We start from the raw sequence: 12,964 nt of genomic DNA, 5'->3' as shown, positions 1-12,964 counted from the left end.
GGCTCCCAACTGCCCTTCCACCTTCTCCCACCCCTCTCAACCTTACCCCAGTCAGTCCCAAGGAAGAATGGAGGCTCGGCCAGGGGGGTTAGGAAGCAAAGTGGATCAGTCAGAGAAACAGCAGAGAGGCCAGAGAGAGAAATGCAGCTTGGAGATGCCCCAGCAGAAGTGACCTTATCTGTGTTTGGATTCTTGTTCTTCTATCTCTCAGCAAGCCTATGAGTGAGGTAGACATCAGCATTGGTTTCTCTTTCACAGCCTGTACTCTAATTCTTGTCACCAAAACATTCTAGCTAGCTTCAAAAGAGCACAGCTAACACAGGAAGGAAGTTGGGTTCCAACCATGAGGAAAAAGCAGGGCTTCATAGTTTGGGTTGGAATGGTTTGGTTTGGAAGGGACCTCTCAAAATCATCTAGTCCAAATCCCCTGCAGTCAGCAGGGACATCTGCAACTAGAGCAGGTGGCTCAGAGCCCCAAACAGCCTGGCCTGGAATGGTTGCAGGGATGGGGTTTCTACCACCTCTCTGGGCAACCTGGGCCAGGCTCTCACCACCTTCATCATGAAGAATATCTTAGAATCATAGAACCAAGCAGGTTGGGAGAGCCCTCCAAGCTCAGCCAGCCCAACCTAGCACCCAGCCCTGCCCAAGCACCCAGACCATGGCACTAAGTGCCCCAGCCAGGCTTGGCTGCAACACCTCCCAGGCACAGAGACTCCACCACCTCCCTGGGCAGCCCATTCCAATGCCAATCACTCTCTCTGACAACAACTTCCTCCTCACAGCCAGCCTAGACCTGCCCTGGCACAGCTTCAGGCTGTGTTCCCTTGTTCTGTTGCTGCTTGCCTGGCAGCAGAGCCCAACCCCAGCTGGCTACAGCCTCCCTGCAGGCAGCTGCAGGCAGCAATGAGCTCTGCCCTGAGCCTCCTCTGCTGCAGGCTGCACCCCCCCAGCTCCCTCAGCCTCTCCTCACAGGGCTCTGCTCCAGGCCCCTCACAGCTTTGGCGCCCTCCTGTGGACACCTTCCAGTACTGCAACATCTCTGCAATGGAGGAGCCCAGAACTGGACACAGCACTCCAGGGGTGGCCTGAGCAGTGCTGAGCACAGGGGCACAAGAACCTCCCTTGTCCTGCTGCCCACACTGCTCCTGAGCCAGCCCAGGATGCCATTGGCTCTGCTGCCCACCTGGGCACTGCTGCCTCAGCTTCAGCTCCTCTCTCCCAGCACCCCCAGGGCCCTCTCTGCTTGGCTGCTCTCAGCCACTCTGGCCCCAGCCTCAACCTCCCTCTTGTAGTTTCAAGCCACCACCCTTTGTTCTGTCACAACAGTCCTTACTCAGAATCTGTCCCCAGCTTTCTTCTCAGCCCCTGCAAGGGCACCAGAAGGGCTCCCTGGGCCTTTCTTTTCTCCAGTCTGAACAACCCCAGCTCTCTCAGCCTGGCCTCACAGCAGAGGCCTCCCAGCATTGCTGTGGCCTCCTCTAGTCCCATTCCAACAGCTCCCTGTCAGTGCTGTGCTGTGCTGTGCTGTGCTGAGGACTCCAGAGCTGGCCCCAGCACTGCAGGTGGGGTCTCAGCAGAGCACAGCAGAAGGGCAGAGTCCCCTCCCTCCCCCTGCTGCCCACGCTGCTGGGAATCAGCCCAGGACAGGTTTGCTCTTGGCTGTGAGCTCACAGTGCCAGCCCTTGTCCAGCTTTTCACCCCCTAGGTCCTTCCCCACCCTCCACCCTCTCCCACCCTTCATCCCCAGCTTGTAATGATAGCAGGGGTTGCCTTAGCCCATGGGCAGGACCTTGCTGCTGGCCTCATGAGATTCACATGAGCCCATATGAGGGCCAGCAAGGCCAAGCAGAAGGCACTTTAATCAGACATGGGTTAGTATCTGACAGTGAGAATTGGATTTTGCTAAGACTGCTCATTGTTCTGCAGGGCTTTGTGTGAAGGCTGGGCCAGAGGACACAGAACTTGCAGGGGACACCTGAGCTGTGGAGTGGAGGGAGAGGAAAGAACTTTATGTTGAGCATCCTTAGATCATGGAAGTTCTTACTTTGGTGTCTCAGACTGGGGGAAAAAATGAGGCTTGGTTTTGTTTTCTTGATTTAAACATGCTGGTAGGATAACCTCTTGGAAAAGAGCTTTGTGCTTGCTGGGGGAGTTGGTCTACAGTCAGCTGCAGATGAGCCAGAGTGTGCCCAGGTGGCCAAGAAGGCCACCAGCAGCCTGGCTTGGATCAGCAAGAGTGTGGCCAGCAGATGCAGAGCAGGGATTGTCCCCCTGGACTGGGCACTGAGGAGGCCACACCTTGAGTACTGGGTTCAGTTGGGTGCCCTTCACTTCAGGAATGGCATTGAGGTGCTAGCGTGTGGCCAGAGAAGGGCAAGGAAGCTGGTGAAGGGTCTGGAGGAGTGAGGAGCAGCTGAGTGACCTCTGGTTGTTCATCCTGGAGCAGAGGAGGCTGAGGGGAGAGCTTCTGGCTCTCTACAGCTCTCTGACAGGAGGCTGGAGCCAGGTGAGGCTTGGTCTCTTCTCCCAAGGAACAAGTGACAGCACAAGAGGAAATGGCCTCAAGCTTCACCTGGGGAGCTTCAGGTTGGACACGAGGAACAATTTCTTGCCCTTGAGGGTTGTCAAAGCCTGACCCAGGATATTCAGGGAGGTAATGGAGTCCCCAGCCCTGGAGGGCTTTCAAAGCCATGTAGATGTGGTTCTCAGGCCTGTGGTTTGGTGGTGACCTGGCAGTACTGGTTAATGGTTGGGATAGGGCTGGGTGCTAGGTTGGACTGGATGAGCTCGGAGGTCTCTTCCAGCCTGGCTGATGCTAGGATTCTATGATGCTATGAGTTGATGATCTTCAAGGTCTCCAGCACCCAAACCCATTCTTTGGTTCCATGAGGAAGGAATGATCTGGTGGGGAAGAGGAGGATGAGTGTTGGACGCTGGGACCTTTCCAAGGGCAGACTTTTGCACTTGTTGCCCTGGGGGCTGGACCCACCTCATTAAAAACCACTTCAGCATCCAACAAATCACTTGGTTGGTTTAGTTGCTCATTAGTTAATTTCCTTCTAATGAGGCTCCGTGGAGGCAATCATCTGCCATTGGGGAAAGGGAAAGCGGTGACTGGGGGAGGGGAGGGGGGTTGAAAAGAGCCTAATTAGCAAGTTAATTATAGCGAGCAGGGAAACGTTCTGCTTGTATAAATAAGCCATTGTTCTGTGCACGTTAAAAACCATCCTGGGGTCAAGCAAAAACCCTGTCGAGCTGGCAGAGAACAGAAACAGGACTTGTTTGGTGCTGGATGCCTCATTAACTCCCGGGCTCCTTCTTTGCCAACAGCAGGCATAGGAAAAACAACAACAGCCCAGCCCGAGGAATCTGCAAATCCCAACGTTTCCCCTTCCCCTCCCTCCTCCTTTCCCTTCTCCCTCCCTCCTTCCCTCCACCCCGAGGCTGAAACCAGAGCAGCTAAGCTGGGAGGTATAAATGAGGGGGCAGCCCTTGTCCTGGTGGGAGAAGGTGCCAAGAAGGTGCCGGTGATGCTCACCAAGAAGAAGTACAATGTCAACGGCGAGTCGGGGATTAAAGCCCAGGTGAGGGTGGCCTTTGGTAGCCTAACTCCTGTTCTCCTTTCCACCCCACCTTTCTTTTCCCACTCCTTTCCTCACTGTTCCCCTCTTCCCCCAGTCACTTACTTATGGAGCTGGCCATGTCCACCTGCTCGGAGACGATCTCCATCTCCAGAGAGCTTGGTCGGACTCAATGATCTTAAAGATCTTCTCCTACCCAAACCATTCTATGAACTTCATCTTCTCTCAGGAGCAGGAGACTTGAAAGGATGAAGTCTTGAGCCAGGTATTGCTGCTCTGGGGTTGTTCTTCAGAACATCCTGATGGAGGAGATGATGGCTTTGAGAGCAGGGAGGTTTCCCAGGGAAAAGAAAACTTGGATGATGAGACTTTAATTCTATGAACCTCTCTTCATCTTCACTCAGGAGCAGGAGGTTTGAAAGGATGAAGTCTTGAGCCAGGCGTTGTTTCTCTGAGGTTGTTCTTCAGAACATCAAGCTGGAGGAGATGATGGCTTTGAGAGCAGGGAGCTTGCTCAGGGAAGTCCTGGGGTGATGAGATCTTTATTTTTGCTCCCTGAGGTAGCACAGAGCAGCTCTTCGCAATGGAAGCCTCAGGTTGAAGTGAGGCTTGGCTCGTTTGAAATGTGATGAGCCTTGCACCTGCATTTAGAAGGCATTAACCCTTTGTACCTCTGGAGGTGAGGTTTTACACCTTGAATTGTTAGAATAGAATGGAATGGAATAGAATAGTATAGACTAGAAACAACCAGGTTGGAAGAGAGCTCCAAGCTCAGCCAGTCCAACCTAGCACCCAGCCCTGCCCAAGCACCCAGACCATGGCACTAAGTGCCCCAGCCAGGCTTGGCTTCAACACCTCCAGCCACAGAGACTCCACCATCTCCCTGGGCAGCCCATTCCAATGCCAATCACTCTCTCTGCCAACTTCCTCCTAACAGCCAGCCTAGACCTGTCCTGGCACAGCTTGAGACTGTGTCCCCTTCTTCTGTTGCTGCTTGCCTGGCAGCAGAGCCCAACCCCACCTGGCTACAGCCTCCCTGCAGGTAGTTGTAGACAGCAATACTCTCCTGCTGGAAGCTGAGAGCAGTGGCACTTGTGTAGCTGCAGAGCAGGTCTGACTCCTAAATCCATGGAGCTGCTGATCCTAAAGGCTTCACAGCTTCAGCCTTAGCAGGGTTCTTTACGATGTAGCTGGACAAGATCCTTTTAAGATGGAATTTTGCTGGACCATCTTGTCTAGACCAGGCTTTTCCCAAGGAAGTCTGGATCAGATGATCCTTGAGGTCCCTTCCAACCTGACTCAGAGCAGGCTGTTACCTTCAGAGGTTTTATGGTGTGAGCTGAATGAGTCCAACGTGGAACTCGATTGTTGTCCTGGTACCCATCTTGAATGTCCTCATCTTTGCAGCCAGGTTGGCAGGTGACATGTTGTGCTGTTGGTCACCTTGTGCTGTTTAGTGGGGATTTGAAGTGGAGTTTTGGGTTGGGTGAGCAAGGCCTGGGTTTTTCTCCCTAGCTGGATCAAGTGCTGAGATATCAACTCGAAAGTAAAGCTCTGTTGTGGGTCCTGGCTTGAAGGTATCTTCCTGGTGGACCCTTCACATGTCCATGTGATACAAAACCTATCCCTGAATGAAAGTGGGTACAGCAAATGACTTCAATCAAATCCCAGCATCTTTGCATGCCTGCTTGAAGGCTAAAGCCAAAAGATGTTGGTGAAGCATCAAAGAGCAGACCTGAGCCTTGCCCTGGCCCCTTCCTGACGTTCTCTGCTCCTGGTGCTTTGTGCAGCTAAAGCTAAACCCATCATATGGCTGCATTAAAGGGGCTGAGGGCAGGGTTGATTTTCAGCTCCACTTTAGTTCTACCTCATTTGGTTCATAATTTGGCTTCTTGGTGTGTCCTTGGCCATCTTGGGTGTGGACTTGGAGAGCTTTGGAGGCAGTTATCACTGTTACTGCTCATAGTGCTTGTGTTGAGTGTCCTGAATGAGATGAAGTCATCCTGTTGAGTGTCCTGGGTGAGATGATGTGGGGAAGGGGAAATGCTGACAGGATCACAGGATGTTAGGGGTTGGATGTGACCTCTGGAGATCTTTGAGTCCAGCCCCCATGTCAGAGCAGGACCATATCACAGGCAAGGGTCCAGATGAGTCTGGACAGTCTCCTGATGGGTCTGGGGAGCCTATTCCAGTGCATTCTGACCTTTACAGTGAAGAAATTCTTCCTCATGTTGAGGTGGAACTTCCTGTGCTGTACTTTACATCCACTGCCCCTTGTCCTGTGCCAGGGCACAAGTGAGCAGAGACTGATCCTGTCCCTTCCTTCCCACCCCCAGCCCTCAGATGTTTCTATGCATTGAATACATCTCCTCTCAGCCCCCTCCTCTCCAGACTAAAAAGCCTCAAGTCTCTCAGTCTTTCCTCATAAGCAGTGCTCCAGTCCCTTAGTCATCCTTGTAGCCCTCTGGTGGACTCTCTCCAGTAGATCCCTGTCTCTCTTGAACCAGGGAACCGAGAACTTGATGCAGTATTCCAGGTGGGGCCTCACCAGGGCAGAGCAGAGGGGGAGGAGAACCTCCCTGGATCTGCTCAACACACACTTAATGCACCCCTAGATCCCATTGACCTTCTTGGCCATGATGAGAGAAGTCATTCACCCTTTGTTGGGCTTCCAGCCTGCTCCAGGCCTGGAGGTGTTAAGCCACCACACACCCTCCACTGCAGTATGAGCTGGATCTAGCTTGGGTTTTTTTTTCCCCTCCCCTAGGTCTTCCCTGCTCCATTTCCTGTTCTGTTGTTTGCTTTAAGATTAGCAGAGCTCCCAGGTGCTGCAGCAAAGCCTCTCCTGAGTCCTTTCCCTCCTCCTGCTGTGGATGTCCTTGTGCCAGCTCAGCCTTGGGTTGACTCTAAACGAACCACTCAGGACCTCCATTGCTTTTTTCACCTCTTACTGTTCCCCAAAAGAAGGTACCAGCTCTGCATCATCATGCACCAGTAGAGGCTGGGAGCTGATCTGCTGGGAAGCAGTCTTGTGGAGAGGGACCTGGGGGTGCTGGTGGCTAACAAGTTACCCATGGCACAGCAATGTGCCCTGCTGGCCAAAAAGGCCAATGGCATCCTGGGGTGGATTAGGAGGAGTGTGGCCAGCAGATCAAGGGAGGTTCTCCTCCCCCTCTACTCTGCCCTGCTGAGACCTCATCTTGAATACTGCCTTCAGTTTTGGGCTCCCCAGTTGCAGAAGGACAGAGATCTGCTGGAGAGGGTCCAGCAGAGGGCTAAGAGGATAATGAGGGGACAGGAGGGCACTGCCTGATGAGGAGAGGCTGAGGGACCTGGGGCTGTTTAGTCTGGAGAAGAGAAGACTGAGAGGGGATTTAATCAATGTTTATCAATATCTGAGGGCTGCCAGGAGGTGGGGACAGGCTCTGCTCACTGCTGCCTGGGACAGGACAAGCAGCAATGGATGGAAGCTGCAGCACAGGAGGTTGCAGCTCAACACAAGGGGGAACTTCTTGACTGGAAGGGTCCCAGAGCCCTGGCACAGGCTGCCCAGGGAGGTTGTGGAGTCTCCTTCTCTGGAGCCTTTCCAGGCCTGCCTGGATGTGTTCCTGTGTGACCTGTGCTAGATTGTGTGGCCCTGCTCTGGCAGGGGGGTTGGACTGGATGATGTCCTTGGGTCCCTTCCAACTCCTAACATGTTCTGAGCCTGTGATCAGGGGGACACAGTCTCAAGCTGTGCCAGGGCAGGTCTAGGCTGGATGTTGTTAGGAAGTTGTTGTCAGAGAGAGTGATTGGCATTGGAATGGGCTGCCCAGGGAGGTGGTGGAGTTGCTGTGCCTGGCTGGGGCACTTAGTGCCATGGTCTGGTTGATTGGGTAGGGCTGGGTGCTAGGTTGGGCTGGCTGAGCTTGGAGCTCTCTTCCATCCTGCTTGATTCTACGAGTCTATGATCAACTCCTTCAAAGTACAAAGTACAATGTCAACTTAAGCTTCAATTTGAGTTCCCAGGTGGGGATCAAATTCTTCCAGGTTAGATAACTTCTTCAAATGGCCCAAACTTGTCCAAATCCCTCGAGGGGTTTGTTAATGGACACAGTAAATGGTGTTCAGCAGTTGGGAGATGGAAATATTTAACCCTGTTGTATACCAGCTTGAGTTGGTTTGTGGTCATAAGAAAGCCCAAGGGCTTGTAAGGACAGGAGGAGGAGGAATGGGTTTAAACTGGCAGAGAGGAGATTGGAACTGGATGTTAAGAAGTTGTTCTTGACAGTGAGGGTGGTGAGACACTGGCACAGGTTGAGGGTGGGGAGACACTGGCACAGGTTGAGGGTGGGGAGACACTGGCACAGGTTGAGGGTGGTGAGACACTGGCACAGGTTGCCCAGGGAGGTTGGGGAGCACAGAATCACCCAATGTGATCAAAGATCACATTGGGTGATTCTGTGCTCCCCAACCTCCCTGAAGGTGTTCAAAGCCAGGTTAGATGAGACCTTGAGCGACCTGCTCTAGTGAGAGGTGTCCCTGCCTATGGCGCGAGTGGAGTTTGAACAAGATGACCTTTGAGATCCCTTCCAACCTAACCCATTCTATGATTCTATCAGGCTGTTGGGCTTTGACTCTTCATGGAATGATTCTTTTCTCTCAACAGATCCAATTTGCTGACCAAAAGCAAGAGTTCAACAAGCGCCCCACAAAGATTGGCCGCCGCTCGCTGTCCCGCTCCATCTCGCAGTCCTCCACAGACAGCTACAGCTCAGGTGAGGGACATCAACTGCTGCCACCACAGCGTTCATCACACTCAAAGATCTTGTGCTCCCCAAGGATCAGTGCTGGGCACAGTCCTCTTCACTATCTTTGTTGATGATCTGGAGCAGGGGATTGAGTCCAGCAGCTGTAAGTTTGTAGATGGCACCAAGCTAGGAGCGGTGTGGAGCTGTTGGAGGGTAGCAGAGTCCTGCAGAGGGACCTGGCCAGGCTGCATGGGTGGGCAGAGGCCAAGGGGATGAGACTGAACAAGGTCAAGTGCAGGGTTCTACACTTTGGCCACAACAACCCCAAGCAGCACTGCAGGCTGGGGCCAGAGTGGCTGAGAGCAGCCAGGCAGAGAGGGAGCTGGGGGTGCTGGCAGAGAGGAGCTGAAGCTGAGGCAGCAGTGCCCAGGTGGGCAGCAGAGCCAATGGCATCCTGGGCTGGCTCAGGAGCAGTGTGGCAAACAATTCTTCACAGTGAGAGTGGGGAGGTTGCCCAAGGAGGTTGTAGATGCTCTGTCCTTGGGGGTGTTCAAGGCCAGGTGGGATGAAGCCTTGAGCAACCTGGTCTAGTGGAAAGTGTCCCTGCCCTTGGCAGAGGGCTTGGAACTGGATGATCTTTGAAGTCTCTTCCAACCCAAACCATTCCATGAATCTTTGTGTAGAAGTAAAGAATGGAATAATAATGGGTTGGAAGAGACTTCTAAGATCATAGAATCATTGAATCATTTTAGTTGGAGAAGGCCTCTGAGATCATAGAATCATTGAATCATTCTGGTTGGAGAAGGCCTCTGAGATCATAGAAGCATTGAATCATTCTGGTTGGAGAAGGCCTCTGAGATCATAGAAGCATTGAATCATTCTGGTTGGAGAAGGCCTCTGAGATCATAGAATCATTGAATCATTCTGGTTGGAGAAGGCCTCTGAGATCATAGAAGCATTGAATCATTCTGGTTGGAGAAGGCCTCTGAGATCATAGAAGCATTGAATCATTTTAGTTGGAGAAGGCCTCTGAGATCATAGAAGCATTGAATCATTTTGGTTGGAGAAGACCTCTAAGGTCATAGAATAATTGAATCATTTTGGTTGGAGAAGGCTTCTAAGATCATAGAATCACAGAATCATTTTGGTTGGAGAAGGCTTCTAAGATCATAGAATCACAGAATCATTTTGGTTGGAGAAGGCTTCTAAGATCATAGAATCACAGAATCATTTTGGTTGGAGAAGGCTTCTAAGATCATAGAATCACAGAATCATTTTGGTTGGAGAAGGCTTCTAAGATCATAGAATCACAGAATCCATGTAGTTGGAGAAGACCTCTGAGATCATCATCTCCAACCATCAAGCCAACACCCCCATGGCCACTCAACCTCCTCCATATGAAGCTCTGCCTACCCTCTAGGTGTCATTTGCTGTTGAAGACAAAACTCTTTTCAGCTCCCAGCCCCCAGAGCTGTGGTTTTATGCCACCCCTCTGCAGATTAGTTGTCTTCATGGCAATAATCCTGCTGCACCCAATTAATCCTTCCTTCTGCAGTCCTTCTCAGGAACTCGCTCTTATGTAAGGTGTTCTTTTGTTCTCCTGCTCCTTCAGGGGCTGCTGTGGGCTTGTGGACGCAGCAGCAGGAGTAGATTGCCCTTTGCAGGGTCAGACTTGCCTTTCCCACCCTGCTGGGGTGGAAGCTGTGCAGAGAAATTCCAGCAATGCCTAATTCTCCTCTCTAAGAGGATTAAGACCCAAGCGGGTCTTGGGGAGCCTGGCACATGGACAACACTAAGCTTTTGCTCCATGGGATCATTCAAGTCCTTCATGCAAGCCAGAAGGGAAAGTAATCAGCTTGCTGGGTGCTGCAGGGATGAGAAATCCATGGTCATGCTTGGGGGGTAGGGTTGGCCTCCTTGATTTAGGTTTTCTGCTATAAAAATGCTGACAGAGCTGTTGGAATGATGGAAAAGTGGTGTTGGGCTTTCAGAGAACCATAGAATCAGTCAGGCTTGGAAGGACCACAAGGATCAGCTAGTTCCAGCCCCCCTGTCCTGGGCAGGGACACCCTACCCTAGAGCAAGCTGGCCAAAGCCTCAAGACCAGGTTGGAAGAGAGCTCCAAGCTCAGCCAGCCCAGCCTAGCACGCAGCCCTGCCCAGTCACCCAGCCCATGGCACTAAGTGCCCCAGCCAGGCTTGGCTGCAACACCTCCAGGCACAGAGACTCCACCACCTCCCTGGGCAGCCCATTCCAATGCCAATCACTCTCTCTGACAACAACTTCCTCCTCACATCCAGCCTAGACCTGCCCTGGCACAGCTTCAGCCTCTGGCCCCTTCTTCTGTTGCTGCTTGCCTGGCAGCAGAGCCCAACCCCACCTGGCTACAGCCTCCCTGCAGGCAGCTGCAGGCAGCAATGAGCTCTGCCCTGAGCCTCCTCTGCTGCAGGCTGCACCCCCCCAGCTCCCTCAGCCTCTCCTCACAGGGCTCTGCTCCAGGCCCCTCCCCAGCCTTGCTGCCCTGCTCCAAACACCTTCCAGCACCTCAACATCTCTCTGCAATGGAGGAGCCCAGAGCTGGACACAGCACTGCAGGGGTGGCCTGAGCAGTGCTGAGCACAGGGGCACAAGAACCTCCCTTGTCCTGCTGCCCACACTGCTCCTGAGCCAGCCCAGGATGCCATTGGCTGTGCTGCCCACCTGGGCACTGCTGCCTCAGCTTCAGCTTACCAGAGAGGTCACTGCAGGTAGAAGCTGCCTGTGGGGAATGGTCACTGTAAGGAGATCCCGGCCGAGGAAGGCAGAGGTTGATGTGCACATGGAGAGGGACATCTGTAGGCACTTTCATCAGACCAGCTGCAGGTGCTTTGGCTTTAGGGAATATTTTGGTGCATCTCTGACCTGCTTTTCTTTCTCCAGCTGCCTCCTACACAGACAGCTCTGATGATGAGACCTCCCCCCGCGACAAGCAGCAGAAGAACTCCAAAGGCAGCAGCGATTTCTGCGTCAAGAACATCAAACAGGCAGAGTTTGGGCGCCGGGAGATCGAAATCGCTGAGCAAGGTAAAGGGGACACATTCCTCAACCTCCACCTTGGCCTGGGCTGTCTTCTGGGCTTCTTCCTTCCACCAAATCCTCTTCTTGTGACCTTCGCTATGGTGGTGGCCTTGAAACCAGCGTTGGAGAACTTGGGAGTGCTGGAAAGGGGTTAGAAGGTTACGGTGCTAGCTCCAAGCAAGCAGCTGCTGAAGGAGCACTCTGCAGCCAAATGGATTTGGTTAAAATCAGTAGAAAAGGTGAAATCCCTCAAATAAATCAGTCAGCACTGGCCTAGCATGGTGGGCTCCAGAAGCCCACAGCAGAGGTGACTGCTGAGGTAGTTGGAGGGAGACTGGAGAAGTCCCAAGTCCTCCTCAGTCTGAGGCAGGTTCTCCTCCGGTCTCACCTGGGAGTTCACAGGAAGGAACATGAAAACCCAAAGGTGTTACATCCTAAATGCTAAGGAGAAGACCTCAGGAGGTTGTTGGGTCCTTCACATCTGTCCCATGACTGACTTGATCTGTGCTCTCAGCTCTATTCTGAAGCTGCTGCAGATATCCTAATTCAGCAAGGTACCAGAGAGCTGGGATCAAAGTGGTGCTGGTGGCTTCTCCTCTTCCCATCAACCCTGTGCTGGGTGCAGCAAGAGCAGTGTGGGCACAGGGCAAGGGAGGGGATTGTGCCCCTTGGCTCTGCTCTCCTCAGACCCCACCTGAGGTCTCGTGTGCAGTTGTGGAGCCCCCAACACAAGGAGGACATGGAACTGTTGGAGCCAGTGCAGAGGAGGCCATGAAGGCCTGCAGCAGCTCTGCTGTGAGGACAGGCTACAAGAGCTGAGGCTTTGCAGCCTGCAGAAGAGAAGGCTTTGAGGAGACCTTGGAGTGGCCTTCCAGTATCTGAAGGGGGCTACAGGAAGGCTGGGGAGGGACTACTGACAAGGTCTTGTGATGGCAGGAGGACGAGGAATGGGTTTAAAGTGGCAGAGGAGAGAGTCAAACTGGATGTTAGGAAAGGGTTCTTTGCAGTGAAGGTGGTGAGACACTGGCACAGGTTGCCCAGGGAAGCTGGAGAGCACAGAATCACCCAATGTGATCAAAGATCACCTCCCTGGAGGTGTTCAAGACCAGGTTGGATGAGTCCTTGAGCAACCTGTTCTAGTAGGAGGTGTCCCTGCCTATGGTGTGGGGTTGGAACTGGCTGAGCTTTGAAGTTCCTTCCAACCTAAACCATTCCATGATTCTAAGTGGATGGACTTTTCCATTTTGCCTTTCAGAAATGCCTGCACTGATGGCTTTGAGGAAGAGAGCTCAGGGAGAGAAGCCTCTGGCTGGAGCCAAGATCGTGGGCTGCACACACATCACAGCTCAGACAGCGGTGAGACACCACCCACAAACCCCAGACTGGCATTTGCCACTCTTTCAGCCTCGTGGAGCCACACAACTGACTTTGTGTGCTTGGAAGAGACCTTCCAGATCATCCAGTCCCAACCCTTAACCCAGCACTGCCAGGTCACCACTAAACCATGCCCCTCAGCACCACATCTCCGTGGCTTTGAAACCCCTCCAGGGATGGCACTTCAAGGGCTTGTAATGACAGGAGGAGGAATGGGTT

At 52.9% G+C, this 12,964-nt stretch overlaps 1 protein-coding gene across 1 annotated transcript in view; it reads left to right on the top strand.

Annotated features, from left to right (window-relative positions):
- Window positions 1–12,964, top strand: part of AHCYL2 (adenosylhomocysteinase like 2) — an 85,299-nt gene that overhangs the window by 50,392 nt on the left and 21,943 nt on the right. Inside the window, exons 2-4 of the mRNA XM_064142782.1 lie at window positions 8,233–8,341; window positions 11,234–11,377; window positions 12,627–12,727. Coding sequence (XP_063998852.1) covers window positions 8,233–8,341; window positions 11,234–11,377; window positions 12,627–12,727 — 354 coding nt within the window. The remainder of the gene's footprint in view (window positions 1–8,232; window positions 8,342–11,233; window positions 11,378–12,626; window positions 12,728–12,964) is intronic.

The sequence above is a fragment of the Pogoniulus pusillus genome, chromosome 4 (assembly GCF_015220805.1).
Source record: "Pogoniulus pusillus isolate bPogPus1 chromosome 4, bPogPus1.pri, whole genome shotgun sequence".
NCBI lineage: Eukaryota > Metazoa > Chordata > Aves > Piciformes > Lybiidae > Pogoniulus > Pogoniulus pusillus.
Note: the sequence above shows the minus strand (reverse complement) of the source record. Positions and strands in the feature narration are given on the sequence as shown.